We start from the raw sequence: 26632 nt of genomic DNA, 5'->3' as shown, positions 1-26632 counted from the left end.
ATTCCATCACTGATGAGTTTGAATTCTGATTCCAACACTGACTTGTGCTTCAGTTTTTTTATCTGAAAATGTGGATATTGCTTATGTTATATGGAGCTGTTATGAGGAAACTGCTTAAGCACAGTGTTTGGCACATATAATCCACTGCAATAGTAGCTACTGTTACTTCAGGCACCAGGCTTAGAGAGGAAGAAATGAAGCCCACAGAGTAAATCAACCTGTTTAAGGCCCTAGAACACATTTGAAACTGTGCCTGGACTAGAAGCCTGGGTCTCTGAATTCCCAGTCCTCTGTTTTGTGTTGTTTTTTGTTTTTTTTTTTTTATGTCTTAAAACATTTTCTATTTTTAAAATTTTTACTCTTAATTTTTTAAACAGTTTTATTCACATACCATACAGTCCATCCAAAGTGCACAATCAATGGCTCTTGGTATAATCACTGAGTTGTGTGTTCATTACCACAATCAATTTGAGAACTTTCTCATTGTTCCAAAAAGAAAAATCACATATCTCTTATACTTCCTGTTATTGACACTTGGCATTGGTGTGGTGCCTTTGTTACAACTGATGAAAGGATATTACAGTATTACCATTTACTGTAGTCCATAGTTTGCATTAGTTGTATTTTTTCCCATGTACTGCCTGTGCCAGTTTGAATGTATTATGTCCCCCAAAACGCCATTATCTTTGATGTAATCTTGTGTGGGCAGATGTATTAGTGTTGATTAGATTGTAATTCTTTGATTAAGGGTTTCTGTGGAAATGCAACCCACTCAACTATAGGTGATAACTCTGATTAGATAATTTCCTTGGAGGCATGGCCCCCACCCATTCAGCATGAGCCTTGATTAGTTTACTAGAGCACTATGTAATCTCAGACAGAAGGAGTGAGCTTGCTACAGGCAAGAGGGACACAATGAAGAATGCACAGGAGCTGAGAGAGGAGCTGTAGATGAGAGACTGTTTGAAGACGGCTATTGGAAGCTGACGCTGACATTCTGGAGAAAGCCATTTTGAAACCAGAAGTTGGAGCAGAGGCCAGCCACATGCCTTCCCAGCTAGCAGAGGTTTTCCAGATGCCATTGGCCATCCTCCAGTGAAGGTACCCAATTGTTGATGCATTACCTTGGACACTTTATGCCCTTAAGACTGTAACTGTATAACCAAATAAACCCCCTTTATAAAAGCCATTTCATTTCTGTTGTTTTGCAAAACATTTCATTTCTGTTGTTTTGCAAAAAGGCAGCATCAGCAAACTGCCCTATTATTAACATCTGGTAATAGTGATGTACATTTGTTCTTGTTCATGTAAAGACATTTGTACAGTTAACCACAGTCATCATCCACAACAAGGTTCACTATGTTATACAGTCCCATGTTTTATCCTCTAGCTTTCCTTCTAGTAACATACATGACACATTGTGCCGGTTTGAAACTGTTTTGGACCCCGAAGAGCCATGATCTTTTTAATCCAATTTTGTTGGGTGGAACCTTTTGATTGTTTCCTTCAAGATGTGACTCACCCAACTGTGGGTGAGATCTTTGATTAATTATTTCCATGGAGATGTGACCCTGCTCATTCTGGGCGGGTCTTAATTGGATCACTGGAGTCTTTTAAGAGAGTTCACAGAAACAAGGAGCTCAGAGAAGCTGAGGGAGACATTTGGAGAGAAACTAAGATATGTAATCCAGAGTTTGCCCCTGGGAGAAGCTAAGAGCTGACACAGACCCAGACACTTGGAGATGCTGGGAAATGCAGACAGAAGGACATTTGGAGATGCTAAGCTAAGAGATGAAGCCCAGAGTTTGCCCCGGAGAAGCTAAGAGAAGACCCCCAGATGCTTACAGAGAAATGTTCTAGGAGAACCAAGCAGAGAGCTGAGAGAAGCTAAGAGAGACAGAAGTCCAGAGACATTTTGGAGAAAGCCATTTTGAAACCAGAACCCAGGAGCAAAGGACCAGCAGACACCAGCCATGTGCCTTCCCAGCTGACAGAGGTGTTCCGGATGCCATCGGACTTTATTCAGTGAAGATATCCTCTTGTTGATGCCTTAGTTTGGACACTTTTATGGCCTTAGAATTGTAAATTTATAACCTAATAAATCCCCTTTACAAAAGCCAGTTATGGTGTTCTTGTATTTTGCATAATAGCAGCTTTAGCAAACTGGAACAACCATAATCACACCCCAAATTTAGAACCATTAATTACACTTACAGCAATGTGCTACGATCACCTTTATCCATTGCCAAACATTTACAATCAACCTTTTTATAAATCTGTACAAATTAAGCTTCAGCCCCCCACTCTCTTCCCTCCTATCTCCCTAGTCCTCTGTTCTTATATCGAATAGAGGCAATGAAGTGGGAAGTTGTATAACAAAGTGTCACAATTAATGTCCTGTGATTATTCTTGTCTTAAAAGTTTTACAGAAATATGCTTTTTGAAAATTAAAAAATATACAGAAGTGTATAAAAATAAAAAGTGGAAGTCTTGCACATGCTAATGTTGAGACAACCAACATTAGCATTTTGGAAGTCTCCTTTCTCTCTCCATACATGTCTAGGAAATCACACCATACACACAAACACACACAAGTAAACTGTAAACTTCCTTTTCCCCTTATATTTTGGGTTTTTTTTTTTTTATGCCAATATAGAGAATTTCTTTTTTAACAATTATATAGTATTCTATTATTGTACCATAATTTATCCAGTATCTCTTGATCTGTATTTGTATAATTTATTAGGATTCTCTTAGTTGAAAGTGGAAGAATCTCCTCTTGCTAATGGGAAAATTAATTGGCCCTTTTAATCATATTTGTGGAAGAGTATGGGTGGAGTTAGCCTCAGGGGGTGCCAAGAACCAGGGTCTCCCCGGACTCCGTGCCTCTTCATGTCTCGAATCTGCTTTTCTAAGCATGCCAGCTTCATTTGTAGACTAGCTTTACTTCCTATGGGGAATGCAAAACCAGAAGCTCTAAAGCCTATTTTAGCAGCTTCCTCATCTGACAGGAAATGATTCTTTACCAGTTTCAGGTGAAAAAATCTCAGGAAAGGAGCCAGACACAAAAGGATAAATACTGTATAGAGATTACATTTACATACGTGGGGAATCATTCCTTTTGAGAAACTGCCAGGCTGTTTTCCAAAGTGTGCACCATGTTACATTCCCACCAGCAGTTACTCTTCACATCCTTGCCAACAGTTAACGATCTTTTAAAAAATTGTATTTGCAAGTTTGTTTTTTTTTTTTAATCATCATTTTATTGAGATATATTCACATACCACGCAGTCATACAAAACCAATTGTACTTTCGATTGTTTACAGTACCATTACATAGTTGTACATTCATCACCTAAATCAATCCCTGACACCTTCATTAGCACACACACAAAAATAACAAGAATAATAATTAGAGTGAAAAAGAGCAACTGAAGTAAAAAAGAACACTGGGTACCTTTGTCTGTTTGTTTCCTTCCCCTACTTTTCTACACATCCATCCATAAACTAGACAAAGTGGAGTTTGGTCCTTATGGCATTCCCAATCCCACTGTCACCCCTCATAAGCTACATTTTTGTACAACTGTCTTCGAGATTCATGGGTTCTGGGTTGTAGTTTAATAGTTTCAGGTATCCACCACCAGCTACCCCAATTCTTTAGAACCTAAAAAAGGTTGTCTAAAGTGTGCGTAAGAGTGCCCACCAGAGTGACCTCTCGGCTCGTTTTGGAATCTCTCTGCCACTGAAGCTTATTTCATTTCCTTTCACATCCCCCTTTTGGTCAAGAAGATGTTCTCCATCCCACGGTGCCGAGTCTACATTCCTCCCCGGGAGTCATATTCCACGTTACCAGGGAGATTCACTTCCCTGGGTGTCTGATCCCACGTAGGGGGGAGGGCAGTGATTTCACCTTTCAAGTTGGCTTAGCCAGAGAGAGAGGGCCACATCTGAGCAACAAAGAGGCATTCAGGAGGAGACTCTTAGGCACAAATACAGGGAGGCCTAGCCTCTCCTTTGCAGCAACCGTCTTCCCAAGGGTAAAACTTATGGTAGAGGGCTCAACCCATCAAACCACCAGTCCCCTATGTCTGTGGTCATGTTAGCAACCATGGAGGTGGGGTAGGCGAATACCCCTGCATTCTCCACAGGCTCCTCAAGGGGGCACTACATCTTTTTTTTTTTTTTTCCTTGTTTGTCTTTTTTCTTTTTTTTTTTTTTTAACTTTCCCTTCTTTTTTAAATCAACTGTATGAAAAAAAAAGTTAAAAAGAAAACAAACATACAATAAAAGAACATTTCAAAGAGACCATAACAAGGGAGTAAGAAAAAGACAACTAACCTAAGATAACTGCTTAACTTCCAACATGTTCCTACTTTACCCCAAGAAAGTTACATAATATAGCAACATTTCAGTGAACTTGTTCCTACTACATCCATCAGAAATTAACAGACCATAGTCATTTCTGGGCATCCCCAGAACGTTAAATAGCTTATCTGTTCTTCTTGGATTATTGTTCCCCCTTCCTTAATTGCTCTCTACTGCTAGTTCCCCTACATTCTACATTATAAACCATTTGTTTTACATTTTTCAAAGTTCACATTAGTGGTAGCATATAATATTTCTCTTTTTGTGCCTGGCTTATTTCGCTCAGCATTATGTCTTCAAGGTTCATCCATGTTGTCATATGTTTCACCAGATCGTTCCTTCTTACTGCCGCGTAGTATTCCATCGTGTGTATATACTACATTTTATTTATCCACTCATCTGTTGAAGGACATTTGGGTTGTTTCCATCTCTTGGCAATTGTGAATAATGCTGCTATGAACATTGGCGTGCAGATATCTGTTCGTGTCACTGCTTTCCGATCTTCCGGGTATATACCGAGAAGTGCAATCGCTGGATCGAATGGTAGCTCTATATCTAGTTTTCTAAGGAACTGCCAGACTGACTTCCAGAGTGGCTGAACCATTATACAGTCCCACCAACAATGAATAAGAGTTCCAATTTCTCCACATCCCCTCCAGCATTTGTAGTTTCCTGTTTGTTTAATGGCAGCCATTCTAACCGGTGTTAGATGGTATCTCATTGTGGTCTTAATTTGCATCTCTCTAATAGCTAGTGAAGCTGAACATTTTTTCATGTGTTTCTTGGCCATTTGTATTTCCTCTTCAGAGAACTGTCTTTTCATATCTTTTGCCCATTTTATAATTGGGCTGTCTGTACTATTGTCATTGAGTTGTAGGATTTCTTTGTATATGCAAGATATCAGTCTTTTGTCAGATACATGGTTTCCAAAAATTTTTTCCCATTGAGTTGGCTGCCTCTTTACCTTTTGAGAAATTCCTTTGAGGTGCAGAAACTTCTAAGCTTGAGGAGTTCCCATTTATCTATTTTCTCTTTTGTTGCTTGTGCTTTGGGTGTAAAGTCTAGGAAGTGGCCTCCTAATACAAGGTCTTGAAGATGTTTTCCTACATTATCTTCTAGGAGTTTAATGGTACTTTCTTTTCTATTGAGATCTTTGGTCCATTTTGAGTTAATTTTTGTGTAGGGGGTGAGGTAGGGGTCCTCTTTCATTCTTTTGGATATGGATATCCAACTCTCCCAGCCCCATTTGTTGAAAAGACCATTATGGCTCAGTTCGGTGACTTTGGGGGCCTTATCAAAGATCAGTCGGCCATAAATCTGAGGGTCTATCTCTGAATTCTCAATTCGATTCCATTGATCTGTATGTCTATCTTTGTGCCAGTACCATGCTGTTTTGGCAACTGTGGCTTTATAATAAGCTTCAAAGTCAGGGAGTGTAAGTCCTCCCACTTCGTTTTTCTTTTTTAGAGTGTCTTTAGCAATTCGAGGCATCTTCCCTTTCCAAATAAATTTGATAACTAGCTTTTCCAAGTCTGCAAAGTAGGTTGTTGGAATTTTGATTGGGATTGCATTGAATCTGTAGATGAGTTTGGGTAGAATTGACATCTTAATGACATTTAGCCTTCCTATCCATGAACATGGAATATTTTTCCATCTTTTAAGGTCCCCTTCTATTTCTTTTAGTAGAGTTATGTAGTTTTCTTTGTATAGGTCTTTTACATCTTTGGTTAAGTTGATTCCTAGGTACTTGATTTTTTTAGTTGGTATTGAAAATGGTATCTTTTTCTTGAGTGTCTCTTCAGTTTGTTCATTTCTAGCATATAGAAACATTACTGACTTATGTGCATTAATCTTGTATCCCGCTACTTTGCTAAATTTGTTTATTAGCTCTAGTAGGTGTATCGTTGATTTCTCAGGGTTTTCTAGATATAAGATCATATCATCTGCAAACAATGACAGTTTTACTTCTTCTTTTCCAATTTGGATGCCTTTTATTTCTTTGTCTTGCCGGATTGCCCTGGCTAGCACTTCCAGCACAATGTTGAATAACAGTGGTGACAGCGGGCATCCTTGTCTTGTTCCTGATCTTAGAGGGAAGGCTTTCAGTCTCTCACCATTGAGTAATATGCTGGCTGTGGGTTTTTCATATATGCTCTTTATCATGTTGAGGAAGTTTCCTTCAATTCCTACCTTTTGAAGTGTTTTGATCAAAAAGGGATGTTGGATTTTGTCAAATGCTTTTTCAGCATCTATTGAGATGATCAATTGATTTTTCCCTTTCGAGTTTTTAATGTGTTGTAATACATTGATTGTTTTTCTTATGTTGAACCATCCTTGCATGCCTGGAATGAACCCCACTTGGTCATGGTGTATGATTTTTTTAATGTGTCTTTGGATTCGATTTGCAAGTATTTTGTTGAGGATTTTTGCATCTATATTCATTAGGGAGATTGGCCGGTAGTTTTCCTTTTTTGTAGCATCTTTGCCTGGTTTTGGTATTAGATTGATGTTAGCTTCATAAAATGAGTTAGGTAGTGTTCCATTTTTTTCAATGTTTTGAAAGAGTTTGAGTAAGATTGGTGTCAGTTCTATCTGGAAAGTTTGGTAGAATTCCCCTGTGAAGCCATCTGGCCCTGGGCATTTATTTGTGGGAAGATTTTTGATGACTGATTGGATCTCTTTGCTTGTGATGGGTTGGTTGAGGTCTTCTATTTCTTCTTTGGTCAGTCTAGGTTGTTCATATGTTTCCAGGAAATTGTCCATTTCTTCTACATTATCCAGTTTGTTGCCATACAGTTGTTCATAATATCCTCTTATAATTTTTTTAATTTCTTCAGGATCTGCAGTTATGTCACCTTTTTCATTCATTATTTTGTTTATATGGGTCTTCTCTCTTTTTGATTTTGTCAGTCTAGCTAGGGGCTTGTCAATCTTGTTGATCTTCTCAAAGAACCAACTTTTGGTGATATTTATCCTCTCTATTGTTTTTTTGTTCTCTATGTCATTTATTTCTGCTTTAATCCTTGTTATTTCTTTTCTTGTACTTGGTTTAGGATTGGTTTGCTGTTCATTTTCTAGCTTCTTCAGTTGATCCATTAGTTCTTTGATTTTGGCTCTTTCTTCCTTTTTAATATATGCGTTTAGTGCTATAAATTTCCCCCTTAGCACTGCTTTTGCTGCATCCCATAGGTTTTGGTATGTTGTGTTCTCATTTTCATTCGTCTCTATATATTTAGCAATTTCTCTTGCTATTTCTTCTTTAACCCACTGATTGTTTAGGAGTGTGTTGTTTAACCTCCAGGTATTTGTGAATTTTCTAAGTCTCTGATGGTTATTGACTTCTAATTGTATTCCATTGTGGTCAGAGAATGTGCTTTGAATAATTTCAATCTTTTTAAATTTATTGAGGCTTGTTTTATGTCCCAGCATATGATCTATTCTGGAGAAAGTTCCGTGAGCACTAGAAAAGTATGTGTATCCTGGTGATTTGGGATGTAATGTCCTGTAGATGTCTGTTAAATCTAATTCATTTATCAGATTCTTTAGGTTTTCAATTTCTTTATTGGTCTTCTGTCTGGTTGATCTATCTATAGGAGAGAGTGATGTGTTGAAGTCTCCCACAATTATTGTGGAAACATCAATTGCTTCCTTTAGTTTTGCCAGTGTTTCTCTCATGTATTTTGTGGCACCTTGATTGGGTGCATAGACATTTACGATTGTTATTTCTTCTTGCTGAATTGCCCCTTTTATTAGTATGTAGTGGCCTTCTTTGTCTCTCAAAACATCCCTGCATTTGAAGTCTATTTTATCTGAGATTAATATTGCTACACCTGCTTTCTTTTAGCTGTAGCTTGCATGAAATATTTTTTCCATCCTTTCACTTTCAGTTTCTTTGTGTCCCTGTGTCTAAGATGAGTCTCTTGTATGCAACATATTGATGGTTCATTTTTTTTGATCCATTCTGCGAATCTATATCTTTTAATTGGGGAGTTTAATCCATTTACATTCAACGTTAAAACCGTGAAGGCATTTCTTGAATCACCCATCTTATCCTTTGGATTATGTTTGCCATATTTTTCCCTCTCTCTATTAATATCCTTTATTGTACCCATACCGAATCTCTTTAGTACTGAACCTTTCTCCAAGTCTCTCTGTCCTGTCTTTGTTTCTCTGTCTGTAGGGCTCCCTTTAGTATCTCCAGTAGGGCAGGTCTCTTGTTAGCAAATTCTCTCAGCATTTGTTTGTCTGTGAAAAATTTAAGCTCTCCCTCAAATTTGAAGGAGAGCTTTGCTGGATAAAGCATTCTTGGCTGGAAATTCCTCTCACTCAGAATTTTAAATATATCGTGCCACTGCCTTCTCGCCTCCATGGTGGCTGCTGAGTAGTCACTACTTAGTCTTATGCTGTTTCCTTTGTATGTGGTGAATTGCTTTTCTCTTGCTGCTTTCAGAACTTGCTCCTTCTCTTCTGTGTTTGACAGTGTGATCAGTATATGTCTCGGAGTGGGTTTTTTTGGATTTATTCTATTTGGAGTTCACTGAGCATTTATGATTTGTGTATTTATGTTGTTTAGAAGATTTGGGAAGTTTTCCCCAACAATTTCTTTGAATACTCTTCCTAGACCTTTACCCTTTTCTTCCCCTTCTGGGACACCAATGAGTCTTATATTTGGACGTTTCATATTATCTATCATATCCCTGAGGTCCATTTCGAGTTTTTCAATTTTTTTCCCCATTCTTTCTTTTATGCTTTCATTTTCCATTCTGTCATCTTCCAGGTCACTGATTCGTTGTTCAACTTCCTCTAGTCTTGTACTATGAGTGTCCAGAATCTTTTTAATTTGGTCAACAGTTTCTTTAATTTCCATAAGATCATCCATTTTTTTATTTAGTCTTGCAATGTCTTCTTTATGCTCTTCTAGGGTCTTCTTGATTTCCTTTGTCTCCCGTACTATGGTCTCATTGTTCATCTTTAGTTCTTTGAGTAGCTGCTCTAGGTGCTGTGTCTCTTCTGGTCTTTTGATTTGGGTGCTTGGGCTTGGGTTATCCATATCGTCTGGTTTTTTCATATGCTTTATAATTTTCTGTTGTTTTTGGCCTCGTGGCATTTGCTGAACTTGATAGGGTTCTTTTAGGGTTTGTAGACCTATTGAAGTCCTTATCTCTAATTTATCAGATCTACAGCTTCGTGGAGTACACTTTCTCTAACTAACCAGCAGGTGGCGTCCACGAGCCACCTGTTCTCCACAAGCCAGTTCTCCCCTGCTTAGCCTTTTTGGTGAGTGGGGGAGTGAGTCTTGTGGGGCCCAATTGGTGTACCAAGCTTGCGTGTGTAGTTGGTGTTGCCTGCCCTGTATGTGGGGCGTGTTTCTGGGCAGTCGGGGAGGGGGGGGTGGCCCTAACAATCAAATCTCCCTGATGATCCTAGAGTTTTAAAGCTGCTGCAATAGTCTAATCCTTCAGTTCAGTCCTGCCACAGTTTGTCTCTGCCACTGACCCACAAGTCTTTGGTATTGGCGTATGGCTCCTGAGACTTGCAAGTGGGCCCCTCTTCCAGGCTGTGCACCCCGGGTCCTCTGTTGAGGGATGACTGTGCTATGTCACAGGTGAGTGCCGTCCCCCCAGGGCAGTTCTGGGCTGCTGGGCTGTGTTGGGAGGCTCCCAGTCTGCTCAAATGATGGCTGAATGGGGCTTTGTTAATTCACACTGCTCCACCTTCCCAGCTCTGGGACATTCAGCTGAGGTTGCAGGGAAGGCTAATGTCCACACCCAGTTTTGTGGTGTGTGCCTGTTATTTGAAGCACTTCCGTCACACTGGGTTGTCTGGGGCAGCTCTGGGCTATGGGGCTGGCGATGGGCAGGAGTGTTTCCTGTCCACCAGGATGGTGGCTGTGAGCGGACACCCCCCTTTTCTTGGGAAGTTGTGTTGTTTAGTGAATTTTCTCAGCCACTGGATTATTGCCTTTTGTCTCAGAGCTCTCTTAGTTCTGCTCTTGACTTGACGTGCCCAAATTGCAATTCTTTGAAGCTTTCTGTATTGAGCTTCTTAGAGTAATTGTTTTAGAAAAAGCAAAAAGGATTTAAAAAAAAAAAAAAAAAAAAAAACGGCCCTCCTCAGAGATCTAATGGGTTATTGAAATGCTAATAGACAAAGCAACCAGGGCCATTAAGGAAAGGTGCACAGGGCAGAGAGATCAGCTTTGCTTCGGGATTTGCATATGCGCCTCAAGGCCTGAGCTCCGCCCTTCCCCTTTCTGTGTTCACCAGAACTCCAAAAATCCTCTGCTTTTATTTTGGAGTTTTTCGTGTTGTTTTTATTTCTATGCCTGTCTCCTCTCTGCTGGGCTGGCTGCTCTCAGAGTCTCTGGTGTCTGGTCTCAGTCTATCTATGGTTGGAGTTTGAATCAGTGGAATGAGTTTTCGATAAGAGCAGCCACTGCAGTTCTCCCTTCTCCTTCCCGGAGCTGACAGCCCCTCCTCCCCCGGGACTGAGCCTGGCAGGGAGTGTCGCGGGTCCCCTGGCCGCAAAAACTTACAGATTTCGCTGATCTCAGCAGTTCCACGTTTTCATGAGTGTTGTATAAAGTATGCCCAAAGACAGATTGCTCTGTGGTGTCCAGTCCACGCAGTTCCTGGCTTTTTACCTACTTTCCTGGAGGAGTAACTAAAACTTACAGCTCACCAGTCTGCCATCTTGCCCCCTCCCGCAAGTTTGTTTTTAAGCAAAATCAGGGTTATATCATATGCAAAGTTTATAGTTCTATTCTCTTTTTTAATGCAATTTTATTGAGATATAGTCACATAACATAGAATCATTCAAAGTGTACAATCGGTTGTTCACAGTATCGTCATATAGTTGTGCTTTCATCACCACAATCAAACTTTGAACATTTTCATTACTCCAAAAAATAAAATAAAACTAAGATAAAAAAGAACATCCAAAACATCCCATTCCCCTCCTCCCCACATTGTTCACTTACTTTTTTTTTGTACTTTATAGGCCACCATTTTTATTCAATTAACTAAAACTTGAAGAAATTGAAAATTAAACTTCATATAACAAGAGGTGATTAAAAATAATCTCCCAAGATCAAACTCTCAGCTGTGCTTTATTTGTATTTTCTCCCTTTCTAGATTAGCAGCTCCAAGAGAGCTAGGGCTATTTCTTTTCTTTCTTTTTTAATGTCTCAATTTTAAAAAAATTAACTTTATCAAAAAATTTTAAAAACAGACAATAAAAAACCATTTCAAACAAAACCAAAACAAAGGAATAAGAAAAAACAAATATCCTAGAATAACTGCATTACTTCCAACATGTTCCTACTCTACCCCAAGAAAATATACAGACTATATCCTAGGAAAGGAATAAGAAAAACAGATAACCTAAGATAACTACATTTCTGTGAACTTGTTCCTACCATACCCACCAGAAATTAACAAACCATCATCATTCCTGAGTGTTCCCAGAATGTTAAATTCACCCACAATAACTTATCTGTTCTTATTAGATTGTCATTCCCCCTTCACTAATTCTGTAGCTCTATTCTCTTAATTTAATGTTAGAGTTCTCAGATCTACTTCCATAAAGATTCTTTGAGACCGTGATTTTTGGGAGTGATCTGTTTGGCTTCTGCCATGTAGGTATATTACCAATAATTTAGCCAATTGTTAGTATGGGATATTTAGGTCCTCTCCAATTTCTATCATATTTAATGCTTAGATATGGTTGAGTTATTTAATTTCAATATGGATTTCTTGAGCAAGTATGCATATAAATCCTGCAACTCTGGTGCCTATATTGATTTAGACAGCATTTCTACAAAGCAGTATAAATTACCTTGACCCTTAATGTCCTAGTTATCCAATTATGGTGAATTATTCTCAGTGTCTGATTTCCCCTGAAATCATCTAGCTCAGCAGAGTTGATTTTGATCAAACTAACATGAAAACTTAAGTTTCCGTCTTTCGAGAGAACACACATTGTGATGCACACCTGCTCCCTTAGCGGGGTACTACTTAGACTCTGTATTTAAGATGCTGCCCCAAGTGGCTTCTCAGCAGACGGTTGGGCTGAAAAGACACCTCGGAAGGGCAGCTTCTAGTCACCCAAAGTGAATGACAAAAACAATAGTTCAGTCTATGGAGAGTTCTAGGCTAGAAGCGAGCCTCAGTCATCATCGTATGGCCAGCTCTTGGCATGGTGCATATTTGTCGAATGAAAGGATGAAAAACAGCCTAGGAGAAACCTCACAAAATAATGACAACAAAACCACTAACTTCCTTGAATTCCCTTTCTTCCCCAAGAACAGGCAAGATAACACAAACCAGCAACTCACTCGCCACAAGGGAAACAAGGTTTTGACTCTTGATCAACAGTGAATTTCATTTTTCTTTCCTATTGCAGAGAGAGGGAACAGCACTGATTGCCCAGTGAACAAATCTGGGTTCTGAACCCTTGGTTTAGAAATGTCATGAAGTATCCACTTTATGTCTAGTCACTCACTCATTTGTTCCATTAGCATTTGGGTATGTCTTTTATGTGCTGAGCACCAGGTTTACAGTGATGAACAAGTATAGCTCCTGCCCATGCTTTAGAGGATCATCTCGACTTTTTCTGAAAAGCAGAACAGCTCTTACTCCTGGAAACTAAGAATCTGATGTCTGGCTACAGGTTGTAAGCTCCAAAAGGTTAGAGTCCATCTTTTTTTTTTTTTTTTTTTTTTTTAGTGATAACTCTCTCTCCTGGTTCTCTAGAACAAGACAGGGAACACTTTATTTAGATAACCAAAAATGATGTTTTACATTAGGGGAACAATAACAAGCAAATGCATACCTGCAAATCTCAGAAAGTCGGACAGCGCTTTATTGAGATGAACAAAAATAAGGTTTTACAGAAAGGGAATCTTAACAAGCAAATGTGTAGCTATAATTTTCTTTTTTGCCATCAATACCAATTCCCTCTAAAATACTTTGTGACCAATTTGCAGTTTCCAAGTAAAACTAAAATTTGTCTGAGAGTTATTCAGCCTCAGAAGAAAAAGGAAGTTTGAAAAAAAAATGTATGTGAATGAATAACTAAAAAAATGTGTTTATTGCTAACAAATAACTGCAACTTCTAACTCTTATTTGAACTTTCATGACCCCACTGTTTGTTAGTTCTTACACTGAAATCTAGAGCACAGAGCTAGATAGAGAAACTGTTCTTACAGAAGCCAAGAACTTTAATAAATTGCCCTGGGATTCTTGGTGCTGTAGTGTGCCTCACAGGCAGCAACATAAGCAGACTCTGGGAAGAAGTCGTCATGGTATTCTGCTAAAAACCTCAGAAAGAGATCAAAGTGCTTCAGTAAAGCCTTTAGATTCTTCTCAGAAAAAGACATCTTTCCAAGGATTTCTGGAAGTTTGACAAACAAGCGCAGCAGATGTTGTGACCCATAAATGTAGGAGGGTGGAGGTGGCTGGTCACTCGGGGGGTAATTGTCAGGCATGAGTTTCCAGGAAAGGACCTCGTTTATTTCATTATTTCTTCTCCCTTCAAAGCCAGCAAACACACCACTACCTTCCTTGTTAGGAGTCAGAGGAATAGGTGATGATGATCTGCTATGTACAGGTGTCTTCTTTTCCAGGTGCAGGAACAGCTTGGGCATGGTGGCAGATGAGTCTGCATGCCGGCGTCTGGGCTGAGGTGATGCGCTACTTTCAGACAGCCTGTCACAGCTTGAGGTGTGGCGAGTGGACCGTCTCAGAGACTGCAAGGCTTCTGGCTCAGCTTTGCGTCTTTTGGGTGTGGCTGGCTCGCCTGTGGTAGGCTGACTCTCGGTGGACTGTGGAGTGGATGGATTCAACAAAGGTGGGCTCGGAGACAGCTCCTCCTGGTTCCTGGTAGTGTTTGTGGCACTTTCCTTAATTGGAAGGAAAAATTTGGATGAAGTCACCTTTTTATACTGAGCTTGTTCATATGGATAGAATAAAACCAATGGGAGACTGTAATCAAAGGTTATTCTTAAGCCATCAACCATCTCCTTACAAAGGTCAACATTCTTCTCTGCTGGAATATAGTGCACATTCATGTTGGCATGTGACATGGTGTGATGGTGACGAGGCCTTTCATTGGCCGAAAAGGCTGCATTGATAGCAAAATGCTTCACATAGGATTCCAAAATAGTTATGATGTTGGTCTGGCATGGCAATTTCACTAACCGTTTCCTCCTGTTAATGTAGTAACAATCATCCTCAAGCTTCTTCTTCAGAACTTCAGGAATATCTATAGTTATTGTTCTTTCTTCCATTTCCCTTTTTGTGCGCAGCTCTAGCTCTTCTTTCACTTCGGTCTTTTCTTCAATATCACTTTCTTCACTTCTTATTCCCGCATCTGTTTCTTCGCTGCTGTCAGCAGAGGAATTGCTTATTGAATTTTCAGCATTTTCATCTTTTTCTTCAACAGGGAGGCTTTTTAAGACACAGTCAACACCAGGCAACCTGCAGCGCTTCTTCTTTCTTCCTTTTCTTCTCAGGCAAGCTACAGCTTTTCTTGCCAATTTACGCTGCAATCTTCGGTTTTCATCTGTGTCAGGAAGCACATGATCTTCAGCTGCCCACCTGTCCCAGCTTCTGTTCCAACCATTAAAATGGATCAAATATTCTGGGATCTTTCTTCCTTTTTCGTCTTTCCCGACAATAACATCGACAACCTTGGCATCGTACAGCACTCGCGCCTTGGTGGGGTCCGGCTCGAAGCACAGCACTTTCTCCCCCGAGTGGAATTGGAATTTCATGCCCTCCCTCGAGCTCATCTGCTCATCGTGGCGGAGGGAGCGAGTCCAGGCCGGGCGGGGCGCAGCGCGGTGGGGGCGGGGAGGGTGGGGGCGGGGAGGTGCGGCGCCGCGGCCCGGGGACAGCGGAGGGGGCGGGGCCGTGGCGCAGCTCCGGCCGCCCCTCCCCCGGCCCCCTCGGCCCCGCCCCCTCCCGCCCCGCGCCGCCGCGGGGGCCTCGGACAGGCCGAGCGCGCGCTCACGGCCCTTCCCACCCCCAGATCCCCGGCGGGAGCGCGCCCTACCCGCACGTCCCCACCGGGGGTCCGGGAAGCGGTGCGGGCGAGGGGCGCAATCCCCGGACGAGGTCGTCCCGCAAACGTCCCCTCCCCTCTGGACGGATAGAGTCCATCTTTTTGTTCTTTTCTGTACTTATAGTACTTAGCAGAGTGCCTGGCATACAATAGGTGCTTAATAAATATTTGTTGACTGGCTAACTGAAGGCAGTTCCCATCTGATGGCTTCTGCATTTGATGGCCACATTTATGATGGCAAGAGTATTTCCAATGGAAGGAAAATCTCATATGCAGCCAGCAAAGCAAGTTGAAATAGTTAAATATAAATCAATCTCTTTCAACCTGCAGAGGCAGCCAGTTCCTCTCTTGCTGCTGAAATGAGCTCCCCACAGGCTATGTGCTTCGAAATAAGGGCATCTATCTCCTGGTTTTTTGGACAATTTGCTGAATAATGTTTGTTTTTAAGAAAGCACTTTGTTTTGTTTGTTTATTTTGTTCTTGTTTTATTTGTTTGAGCTATAAAGTTATTTTAATACACTAGGGTTTCTTCTTGGCTAGGGCAAACCATTTTTCTGCCTGCAAGGCCCAAGTATAGTTCATGGACTCCTAGTATTTTTGCTTGTTTTTTAACTTTTGATTGTAGCAGCATATGTACAACTAAAAAATTTCCCCTTTTAACCATTTTCGAGTGTACAGTTTAGTTGTCTTGATTATAGTCACATTATTGTGCTACCATCACCAATATCCATTACCCTAACTTTTAATCACCTCAAACAGAAACTCTCTACCCACTTAGAAGCCCCACCCCTGGCTCCTGGTAATCTGTAATCTACTATTATCTCTAGAAATTTGCTTCTTCTAGGCATTTCATATAAGTAATATCATACATATTTGTCTTTTTGTGTCTGGCTTATTTCACTCAACATGATGCCTTCAAGGTTTATTCATGTTGTGTCATGCATCAGAACATCATCCCTTTTAATGGCTGAATAATATTCCATTTTATGTATATACTCCATTTTGCTTCTCCATTCATCTGTTGGACACTTGGGTTGCTTCCACTTTTTGGTTATTGTGAATAATGCTGCTATAAACACTGATGTACAAATGTCTGAGTCTCTCCTTTCAATTCTTTGCTCAGTCAACTCCTAATGTTTGAACTGCGACAGACTTAGGTATTAACTAATTTTACATCCTAATTTTACAAGGGGAAAACTGAGGAGCAGACAGGTTAAGAGACTTGCCTGAAACAAATTGTCCATCTGGGTCCGGTTGGCAGAGATCAAGGTGATAGCTGTCACCAATTGCTGGCTTGGTATTAGCTTTCAGTTTTGTAATTTCCTTTTTACTTCCTTTAGAAGCAGGTAAAGGTGGCAAAGAGAGCAGAATGAAGGGAGGTACAACTGCTAAATTTCCCTGGTGCATGAGGAATTCTTTCTAACCATCTCCATCAGAGTAAACGTCTCTCAAGGGAGAAATTAGAAGCCAGAAGTAGATAGAGGTATCTGTGGTCTTGGTTGCTTTCTGCCTTAGCTCTCCTGAGCTGCGTTTTGAAATGTGGGCTATGGTTTGTTTGTTTGTTTGTTTGTTTACTCTGCCTTCACATGCTCTGGAGTAGGACATTCCAAGTTACTATTTTTGTAAAAGGGTGGTCAAGTAGTTTTTGGGACCCTTCAGATCATTTCCATAGATTGAGCTAAAATACGAGTGTGAGAAACAAGCACTATTCCTAAAAAGGAACAAATGCTCACCCGATTGTGGAGAAGAAAAGAATTTATTCACGGTCTTGCAAGACCAGACGCCCAACCAAATGTGGGGGTTGGTGCGCAGAACAATAGATTCAGCAGTATTTATCCCCTAAACCTAACTGCAAGTCCCTCCCCTGTTTCTCCATTGGCTGGATACTCCAGAGGTTACATTTTATTCGACAAGCCTAACTAGCCCCTACAAATTTGAAACATGCAGCCCGCCCAAATTGGAAACATTTGAAATGTTTCCCCAGCAAATTTGCAACATTAGGAACCCTTGGAACAAATCTCCACCCCTGACTATAATGGGTATGTCCAGGCCTCTTTAGAGCCAGTCTGGGCTAGTTTGGTAACAAGTTATGAGGCTATTTTGGGAACCTCTACCCTGAGTCTCCACCTTGCAAGGATAGTAGATAGCAGGCGGATAAGCAGGGGGACTGACTGTGGATTACAGTTTGTCTTTTTAACCTTCTGCCAGTTTCTTAACTGTCCCACCCTGCAAGGCACACCTATTCTGTGTGAAAGCTAAACTTAATTTCATTCTCACACGAGTGCCAATAAAATATACAGGACATATGTTTTCCATCATGACATAGATTTGAATCTTATATTTCAGTGAACAAAAATGAATTGTAAAAATAGAGCACAAAAAACAGCACCTAGATCACATGCATGATAAAATGTAGAAATGTGTAACAGCAATGATCAGAGTGTTAGAATTAAGACTCTAATATTCAATCAAAATTTTTTTTGGTAAAGTTTACTTTTATATGGCACTATTTTTTTTCTTCAGGTTTTAAAACTTTTAATTTGTGTATGTAAAAAACTGCATTCCAAAAATTAAAATCATTAGGAAAAAATGGCACTCTGATTAAACTACATTTTACAGTCTTCAGGACATCTTGTACCAACTTTGCTTTTTTTTTTAACCGTTTTATTCATACACTATATAATCTATCCAAAGTGTACGATGAATGTCTCTTGGTATAATCACATATTTATACATTTACCACCACAATCAATATGAGAACATTTTTATTGCTCCAGAAAAAAAAAAGTCCCATACCTCTTATGTCCCCCTATTACTGATGCTTAGCTTTGGTAAAATACCTTTGTTGCAATTGATGAAAGAATATTACAATGTTACTGTTTACTATAGCCCTTAATTTGCATTAAGTGCATTTTTTCCCCATATGCCACCCTATTATTAACACCTTATGTTCTGGTTTGCTAATGCTGCAGGGATGCAAAACATCAGAAATGGATTGGCTTTTGTAAGGGGGTTTATTTGGTTACACAGTTACAGTATTAAGGCTATATAGGATCCAAGGTAACACATCAACAATCAGGTACCTTCACTGAAGGATGGCCAATGACGTCCAGAATATCTCTGTTAGCTGGGAAGGCACGTGGCTGGCCTCTGCTCCGAGTTCTGGTTTCAAAATGGCTTTCTCCCAGGATGATCCTCTCTGCTCCTGTGCATTCTTCAAAGTGTCCCTCTTGGCTGTAGCTCCTCTTCAAAATGTCACTCTCAGCTGCACTGAGTCCCTTCTGTTTGTCAGCTCATTTCTATGGTTTCAGTGATTTAATTTAGACCCACCCTGAATGAGTGTGGTCACACCTCCATGGAAATTATCCAATCAGAGTCATCACCCCCAGTTGGGTAGGGTGCATCTCCACAGAAACACTCAAAGAATTACAATCTAATCAACACTGATAACATCTGCACATACAAGATTACATCAAAGATAATGGTATTTAGGGGACATAATACATTCAAATCAGCACACCTTGTAATAGTGACATACGTTTGTTCTGGTTCATGTAAGAGCCTTCTTATATTTGTACAATTAACCACAGTCATTGTCCACAATAGGTTTCACTATATCATACAGTCCCATGTTTATCCTCTAGCTTTCTTTCTCGTGACATGCATGACCCTAGACCTCCACTTTCAGTCAAACACACGGCATTGTTAATTACACTTACAGTCTTGTACTACCATCACCTCTCTCCATTTCCCCATTTATTATCAATCTTATTAAACATTCTGCACATTTTCTAGCTCTTTTCTATCTCCTGGTAACCGATACTCTAGATTTTAACTCCCAGAGTTTGCTCATAATAATTAGTTCATATTGGTAAGGTGATAACAAGGCTTGTACTTTTGTGTCCAGCTTAATTCACTCAACATAATATCTTCAAGGTATGTCCATGTTGTTGCATGCATCAGGACTTCATTTCTTCTTACTGCTGCATAATACCCCATTATATATAACACAGTTTATCTACTCATTCGTTGATGGACACTTGGGCTGTTTCCATCTATTGGCAATTGCGAATAATCCTGCTATAAACATCAGTGTGAAAATGTCTGTTCATGTCCCTGCTTTCAGTTCTCCTGAGTACACACCTAGTAATGGGGTTGACATATCATATGGCAGTTCTATACTTAGCTTCCTGAGGAACCACCAAACTGCCTTCCAGAGTGACTGCACCATTCTGCATTCCCAGCAACAGTGAATGAGTATTCCCATTTGTCCACATCCTCTCCAGCATTTGTAGTTTTCTGTCTTGATAATGGCCATTCTAGTAGGTGTGAAATGGTATCTCATTCTGGTTTTGATTTGCATTTCCCAAACAGCTAGTGATGTTGAGCTTCTTTTCATGTGCTTTCTAGCCCCTTGTATTTCCTCTTTGGAAAAGTGTCTATTCATGTCTTGTATCCATTTTTAATTGGGTTGTTTGCTTTTACTGTAGAGTCACTGTTGTCCTATCCAGTTTCTTCCTCATCAACATGCGTGTTCTTTTTCTTCCCTGCCAGCCAGACAGGTAGATGGAAGAGGACTTCCTTATCAATGTTTCTTGATTCTTTGATGTTAAAGGGGGCAGCACAATCTTCTAAACTTGATCTGACTTCTTAGAATCTTACAAAATTAACATTTAAAAGAAGTAAAATAAAAATGCGATGCTTGTGGAATGTACAGCGCATTCCTCATTACAATTTGCCTGCTTGTTTCTCCTAGTTAATCATCTCTTTTGAAGGGAGTGGATTTTTTCTCATATGTTTCTGTCTAATTAAATTTCAAACTGCCAAATTTCTCAATCTCACTGTTTTAGTTTGCTAAAGCTGCTAAAATATAGCTACTATAAAATGGGTTGGCTTTGACTGTGGGGATTTCTTAGTTTACAAGCTTGGAGTTCTGAGGGCATGAAAACGTCCAAATCTAGGCATCATCAAGATGATACTTTCTCCCTGAAGACCAGCGGCTGGCCATGCAGGACTCCCCAGTCACATCGCAAGGCACATGGCAGCATCTGCTGGTCTCTCCTTTCTCTTCCAGGTTTCTTTGCTTCTAGCTTCTGGCTTCAGTGGCCTCCTCTCTGTTTCTGTGGCTTTCTCTTTCATCTTCTGTGTCTTTCTCTGCATTTCATCCTTCTATAAAGGACTCCAGTAAGAGGATTAAGACCCACCTGAGGCACACACCTCAACTGAAATAACCCTAATCAAAAGGTTCCACCCACAGGAATAGATTAGCTTTAAGAACTTGATCTTCTGGGGAACATAAAGCCTCCAAACCATCACACCAGCAATATTGGCTTTGTCAGACATGGCTGTAGAAGAAGCGGACAGAGGCGCACAAGTGAGTGAAATCCTGTCTGCTCAGTGCTATCCAGTGCTATTGTGAATGTATTCACAGTAATGGCTTTTTGCAATTGCCAATAACTAGATCATTTAAACTATCAAACTATATAACTACCACAGGCTATCTTTAGAGCAGGACGTTTTGTTTTTCAGTGTTGAAAATGGCAAAATGTCCATATATACGTTTTTTAAAAGTGATAAGCAGGAAGTAGGTGGTTCATGGAACTTTCTTCCGCATTCTTACAGATTGAAATTATCTAAGGATCAAAGAGATTGAGAACCCCCATAATCCTGTTCCAGGACTCCTTTCACCTGCCCCTCAAAAAGCCCTCAATCAGGATTAGATCCTGGCCTGAACTGAAAAATCCTCTCCGACCTTCACAGGGCCTCCAAAGAAATAAAGTGTCAGATAAAGCAGCAAAAGCCATGTTAAACTTCCTCCTGCTCAGTTCCAGTTCCCATCCATAGACCCTGTCTTACATCACCCCTCCACATCTGTGTATACACACACCCAAATGACACACACAAATAAGATAAGGTACACCAAGAGGAATAGAGCTAAAAATATAGAAGAAAAAGAATTTGGGGAAATAAATAACTTATTTTCAGATCCTCCCATAATACCTAGATCTAAGACCTTGTTTCTTCAGTCGCCATTGTGGGGAGATGAAGCAACATGTCTATACAACATTTGGAGAGACGACCAATCACATTTGAAAACAATTGTCAATCACTGGACCATTTAAACTGCCAAATTACATAACTCCCACAGGCCACCTTTAACAGCAGGAAGCTTTATTTTTCTGTGTTGAAAATGAGATAATATTCAGTTTGTTGAGGGTCTAGTAGTTGTATTCTTAATCCATAGCATTGAAATTATAAGCAAATTTTACAAGGGAACATGATCTAATGTGCTGTGCTTTATGTTTTATATTGTTTAAGAGAAAAAGGCAACTCTGTTTTTCAGTGCTGTAGCAAATTCAAAAATTGATTTTCTTGTGGTGAAGCAATCATGTTTACATGACATTTATGATAAAATTAGATTTCATGGTTTTTGTGACATTTTTGTCCCCAAGTGAAATTAGATTTCCTTATTTGTAGAAAGAAAAAACTTAGAAAGGAAATACATCAAAATATTAGCAAAATTAAATAATTACACATGCGAATTTTCTACAAGGAGTATACACTATTTTGATAATTATAATAAAATAGCCTTTTAAAAATCAGAGGAGATGGGGAAAGATGATCATTTGAAAAGTCATGCAATGAAAAATCTTACTTGAACCACCAAATCCAAGAGCCAGAAATAGCCAACCAATAATCTTTTACTGACAATTACCCAACAACATTCTTCCTTATCATGGAATAATTCCTGGCGAGTTCGGAGACACTAGAGGGCACTGTTTCCTTGGAAACTGCCTTGACCAGCTCCTCGAGTTGCTCAGCCTGAAATCGGCTAAGTAATGCCTCTCTAATTTTATTGCCACTGACCTTGGGAGAGTTGCATTTCATTTGCAAGCTGCCTTCTTAAGGGTGCTTTTATGCTTTGATTTTTTTTTTTTTTTAAGACACCATTTCTGTGAATAAAATTGGGGTCAAGAACCTGGGTGAAAAAATGGGAAATAAAGACATATAGAAACAATTTACCCTGTGATGATTTACCCTGTGGGTGGATATCCTATGGAGCATTAGAAAACCCTAACAGTGTCTGGGAAAACTGGAATTTGAGAAGCTGCCAGGGAAGAGTTCAGGCTTAGCTGACCTGAGCTAACATAGCTGTGAGGCAGTCAGTGGCCCAGGGGATGGGGGTGGGGGTTGGGGGACTGGGGGGAGTAGAGGGGGGTTGGAGCGGGTGGGTTGTGGATGAGGAGAAAGAACACTTCTTTTTGCTGGGCAAGTTTATGGTGAAGTTTCTAGTCTTTCTTTAGCTTTTCTGCCCCACAGTCCTCTGATTCCTGGTCTTTTAAACATCCCGAGTAAAACTTCTCCCTCTGTGAGCATACTTCAGGCAATGCATAAAAATATCTGATATTTGCTTGGCTATTTCCAGTTTACAAGTGCTTTGAAGTTTATAAAGCCCTTTCATGCATATTTTTCATCCATGATTTGAAATGGCTTGACTTTTTTTTTTTGATACAGATTTATTGAGATATATTCACACACGCTACAGTCATCCACAGTGTACAATAAGTTATTCACAGCATCATCATACAGTTGTGTGTTCATCACCAGAATCAACTTTTAAACCTTTTCCTTACTCCAAAATAAAAACAAAAGCAAAAAAGAACACCCAAATCTTTCCACCCCCTCCATCCCACCCTATTCTTCATCTAATTTTTGTCCCCATTTTCCCACTCATCTGTCCATACCCTGCATAAAGGGTGTGCAAGTGACAAGATTTTCACACAGTCACACTGTGCAAGCCACATAATTATACAATCATCTTCAGATCAAGGTCACTGGATTGCACTTCGACAGTTTCAGGTATTTCCCTCTAGCCATTCTAACACACTAGAAACTAAAAGGTGTTATCTATGTAGCGCATAAGAATATCCTCCAGAGTGATCTCTTGACTCCATTTGACATCTCTCAGACACTGGAACCTTATTTTGTTTCATCTCTCTTCCCACTTTTGGTCAAGAAGATTTTCTCAATCCCACAGTGCTGGGTCCAGGCTCATCCCCAGGAGTCATTTCCGGCGTTGCCAGGGAGATTCACACTCCTGGGAGTCACATCTCACGTAGGGGAAGGATAGTGAGTTCACCTGGAAATGACTTGACTTTTGACTCCCCTGTTTAATGACCTTTATTATGGGAAATAAGAGCTCCACTGTAGTGACCAAAGCTAGTATTTAAAACCACTGGCTGACGGGAACCTAGTGCCAATTACATCTCATTCTCCTGGCAACACACACTGAGGGACTAGTTAAATGTCCTGCTGTATAAGCAGGGTGGAAGTGTGAGAATCTCTGTTATCAGAGCTCAGTAATGAATTCCTTTCTATCTCTGTAGAAGCACTGTAGAAGCATTTGCCATTCAAAGACTTTCAGAGGCATTCATGCACATCAAATCAGCAATGAATATTTGTGAGACAAATGACCCTAATTTTCAATGTCGTCTGGAAGCCTTTGGAGTAGTGAAGAATTCCTTTGTTTGCCTTAGAGATTTATTAGGAAATGTTACCTTCATAAACCATCTATGTGATGAGCTGCAGAAAAAGCTCTCAAGAGCTTCGCTACATAGTTTTTACGGCAGGTGTGAGTTTGCACCCTTAAAATAAAATGTTTGAAAATGTAGTTGGGATTCTTTTGTTCTACTTTTTGTGATTAATTTTGTAATTTTTATGATATGAAATGGCATTGTGCCTACAGTATAACAGGGTTCAATTCATGATGTTTTATCTTTTAACTGCCAACCAGGAATGATTGGGTTGGTAAGTAGGGGAACTCTGGGTCCCTATTTTGTGGTTTAGGAAACAGGCTGAAATAGGTTCATTGATTTTTTTCAAGTTCAAGTAAGGGGCAGAGCAGGTCTGCTAGTTTTAAATCTGAGGTTCTGTTCTTGAGAGTATTGTGCTTTCAAAATGTCTGAGTGCTTTAGGGGAATATTCTTACCGGGCCAACTTGGTTTCAGTTCTCTCTGTGGTGGATTTGGTGGCTACCATTTCCATTTTGAACATAAAGAATTAAGGCACCACAAGGATTTGGTATTGTCCGCACTGCTGAGTGAGAAGCTTCTCGCTTACACCCTGTCGGGGAAAGCTGGTCTCCAAGTATTTATTGAATGCCCATGATGTGCTGGGTCAGGAATCCAGCATATGATACATTCTGTGCCTTCTAGAAACCCACTTTATTTTTGTTTTGGCTCACACCACAGACAAAAGAGAACAAAGTAAGCAACTGAACAAGGGGTGTAATGTGAAGCATGGGAAGTTGTTGTTGTTTAATGGAAACCATATTAGCAGCAAAATAAATCAGAGCATCTTGGACACATTTTGTAAATTTAACCAAAATTTAGAGTTAAAATTTGGTCCATAAAATGGTAGTTTGTAAGACTAGAAGTTGCAATTCCTCTGCAGCCTTTCAAATTAATTCTCTCTTGGATCAGATGATCCCTTCATCTTTTGCTGTCTTTCTACCACATCCCCCAAATAAATATTCCACTGGTCTGCAAATGTCCAAACCTCCATTTATCATCAGACTTTTAATAAGCTGTTGTCTCTTTCACATTCCTCATCTAACTTGTAAATATCCCATAGAAAGGAAACTCCAATTGAGTTCTTAATACAAATCTGGCAAAATCTAGGCAAGTTCCCTGGTGTGCCCCCAATCTGTGGCAGATCTATCATAGCACACTTTCTCACGGAGTTTGGGGTTATCCTTAGAGTCCTCAACACAGTGCTGCTGGCAGCCTGTACAAACTAATCAAAGTTGGCACGAGTTGAAGCCTATTTGGTATCCCTACCTTAGCAGTGTAGGTAAAATAAGTCGATAATATATATTGACAGGGCCTAGAAACCAGGAAACCATGGATGACAAGGGAAAATGGAGAGGAGCAATTAAAGGCAAGCATGTTTTACACCCCAATTTTGCCTCAGGATTTTTGTCCAATACTGTTTTAATAAGAGAAGTAAGAAATCAAGGTGGCTGACCTACAAATGATATTTTAAGGAAAACTTACTTTAAAATTGTGGACAATTGTCAGGCTTTCCTAAGCAGATAGCAATGTGTCTCCAAACAGCTCATCCATCAAGCCTAGCACACCACCCAATTACTACCAAAACCGATCGGTTCTTTTATATATTTTTTTCCAATTGATTCTTAAGTGCATTTTTTAGGCTTTGTTTTAATTTTCACTACTTGTCACTGATAGGTGTGGCCATTGTAGTTTTTATTTCTAGACCTGCCACCTCAAAACCTGAGGTAAGACCCAAGTTGTTGACTTGAGATTTGACTTTGATATATGGTTTGGGAAGGTGTATTCCAAAGGAAGTGGTCATAGCGACTTGGATAACACATCAGCACTGACTTGGAGAGCTGACTACCGGTGTACTCTTTCTTCCATTCTCTAGGGTCATTAAATTGGGAGCCCCTATTGCTTAAGAAAATAGCAGAAATTCACCAGGTGGGAAAGTTTAATAGTTCCACATTTTCCCCCAGTCCCTCAAGGGGACTTTGCAAATACTTTTTATTTTCTCCCCAAATATTCTGGGATATATTGGGGGTATTACATTAGCCTGTACAGAATAACAAGAGCTCATTACCTATTCTATGTTCCATGTAATTACATTGTTTAAATTAGATAGCGTGTGTGCTGGTTTGAATGTATTATGTCCCCCCGAAAAAGCCATATTCTTCGATGCAGCCTTGTGGGGCAGACGTTTTGGTGCTGATTAGGTTTGCATGGAAATGTGCCCCACCCAACTGTAGGTGATAACTCTGATGAGATATTCCCATGGAGGCGTGGCCCCACCCATTCAGGGTGGGCCTTGATCTGTGGAGCCATATAAATGAGCTGACAGGCAGAGGGAACTCAGTGCAGCTGAGAGTGACATTTTGAAGAGGAGATACAGCCAAGAGGGACACTTTGAAGAAAGCGCAGGAGCTGCAGATGAGAGACATTTTGAAGATGGCCATTGAAAACAGACTCTTGCTCCAGAGAAGCTAAAACAGGACAAATACCCCAAGTGCAACTAAGAGTGACATTTTTGAGGAACTGTAGCCTAGAGAGGAGCATCCTGGGAGAAAGCCATTTTGAAACCAGAACTTTGGAGCAGACGCCAGCCACGTGCCTTCCCAGCTAGCAGAGGTTTTCTGGACACCATTGGC

At 40.1% G+C, this 26632-nt stretch overlaps 1 protein-coding gene across 1 annotated transcript; it reads right to left on the bottom strand.

The window, feature by feature from the left end:
- Positions 1 to 13204: 13204 nt before the first annotated feature.
- Positions 13205 to 15384, bottom strand: LOC119528627 (male-specific lethal 3 homolog). The gene has a single exon (XM_037828944.1). It carries the CDS (start codon positions 15155 to 15157, stop codon positions 13586 to 13588), a length of 1572 nt encoding a protein of 523 aa, XP_037684872.1. The 5' UTR covers positions 15158 to 15384; the 3' UTR covers positions 13205 to 13585.
- Between the last annotated feature and the right edge of the window lie 11248 nt (positions 15385 to 26632).

The sequence above is a fragment of the Choloepus didactylus genome, chromosome 3 (genome assembly GCF_015220235.1).
Source record: "Choloepus didactylus isolate mChoDid1 chromosome 3, mChoDid1.pri, whole genome shotgun sequence".
Taxonomy (NCBI): domain Eukaryota; kingdom Metazoa; phylum Chordata; class Mammalia; order Pilosa; family Megalonychidae; genus Choloepus; species Choloepus didactylus.
The sequence above is the reverse complement of the archived record's forward strand: the minus strand, read 5'-3'. Positions and strand labels throughout refer to the sequence as shown.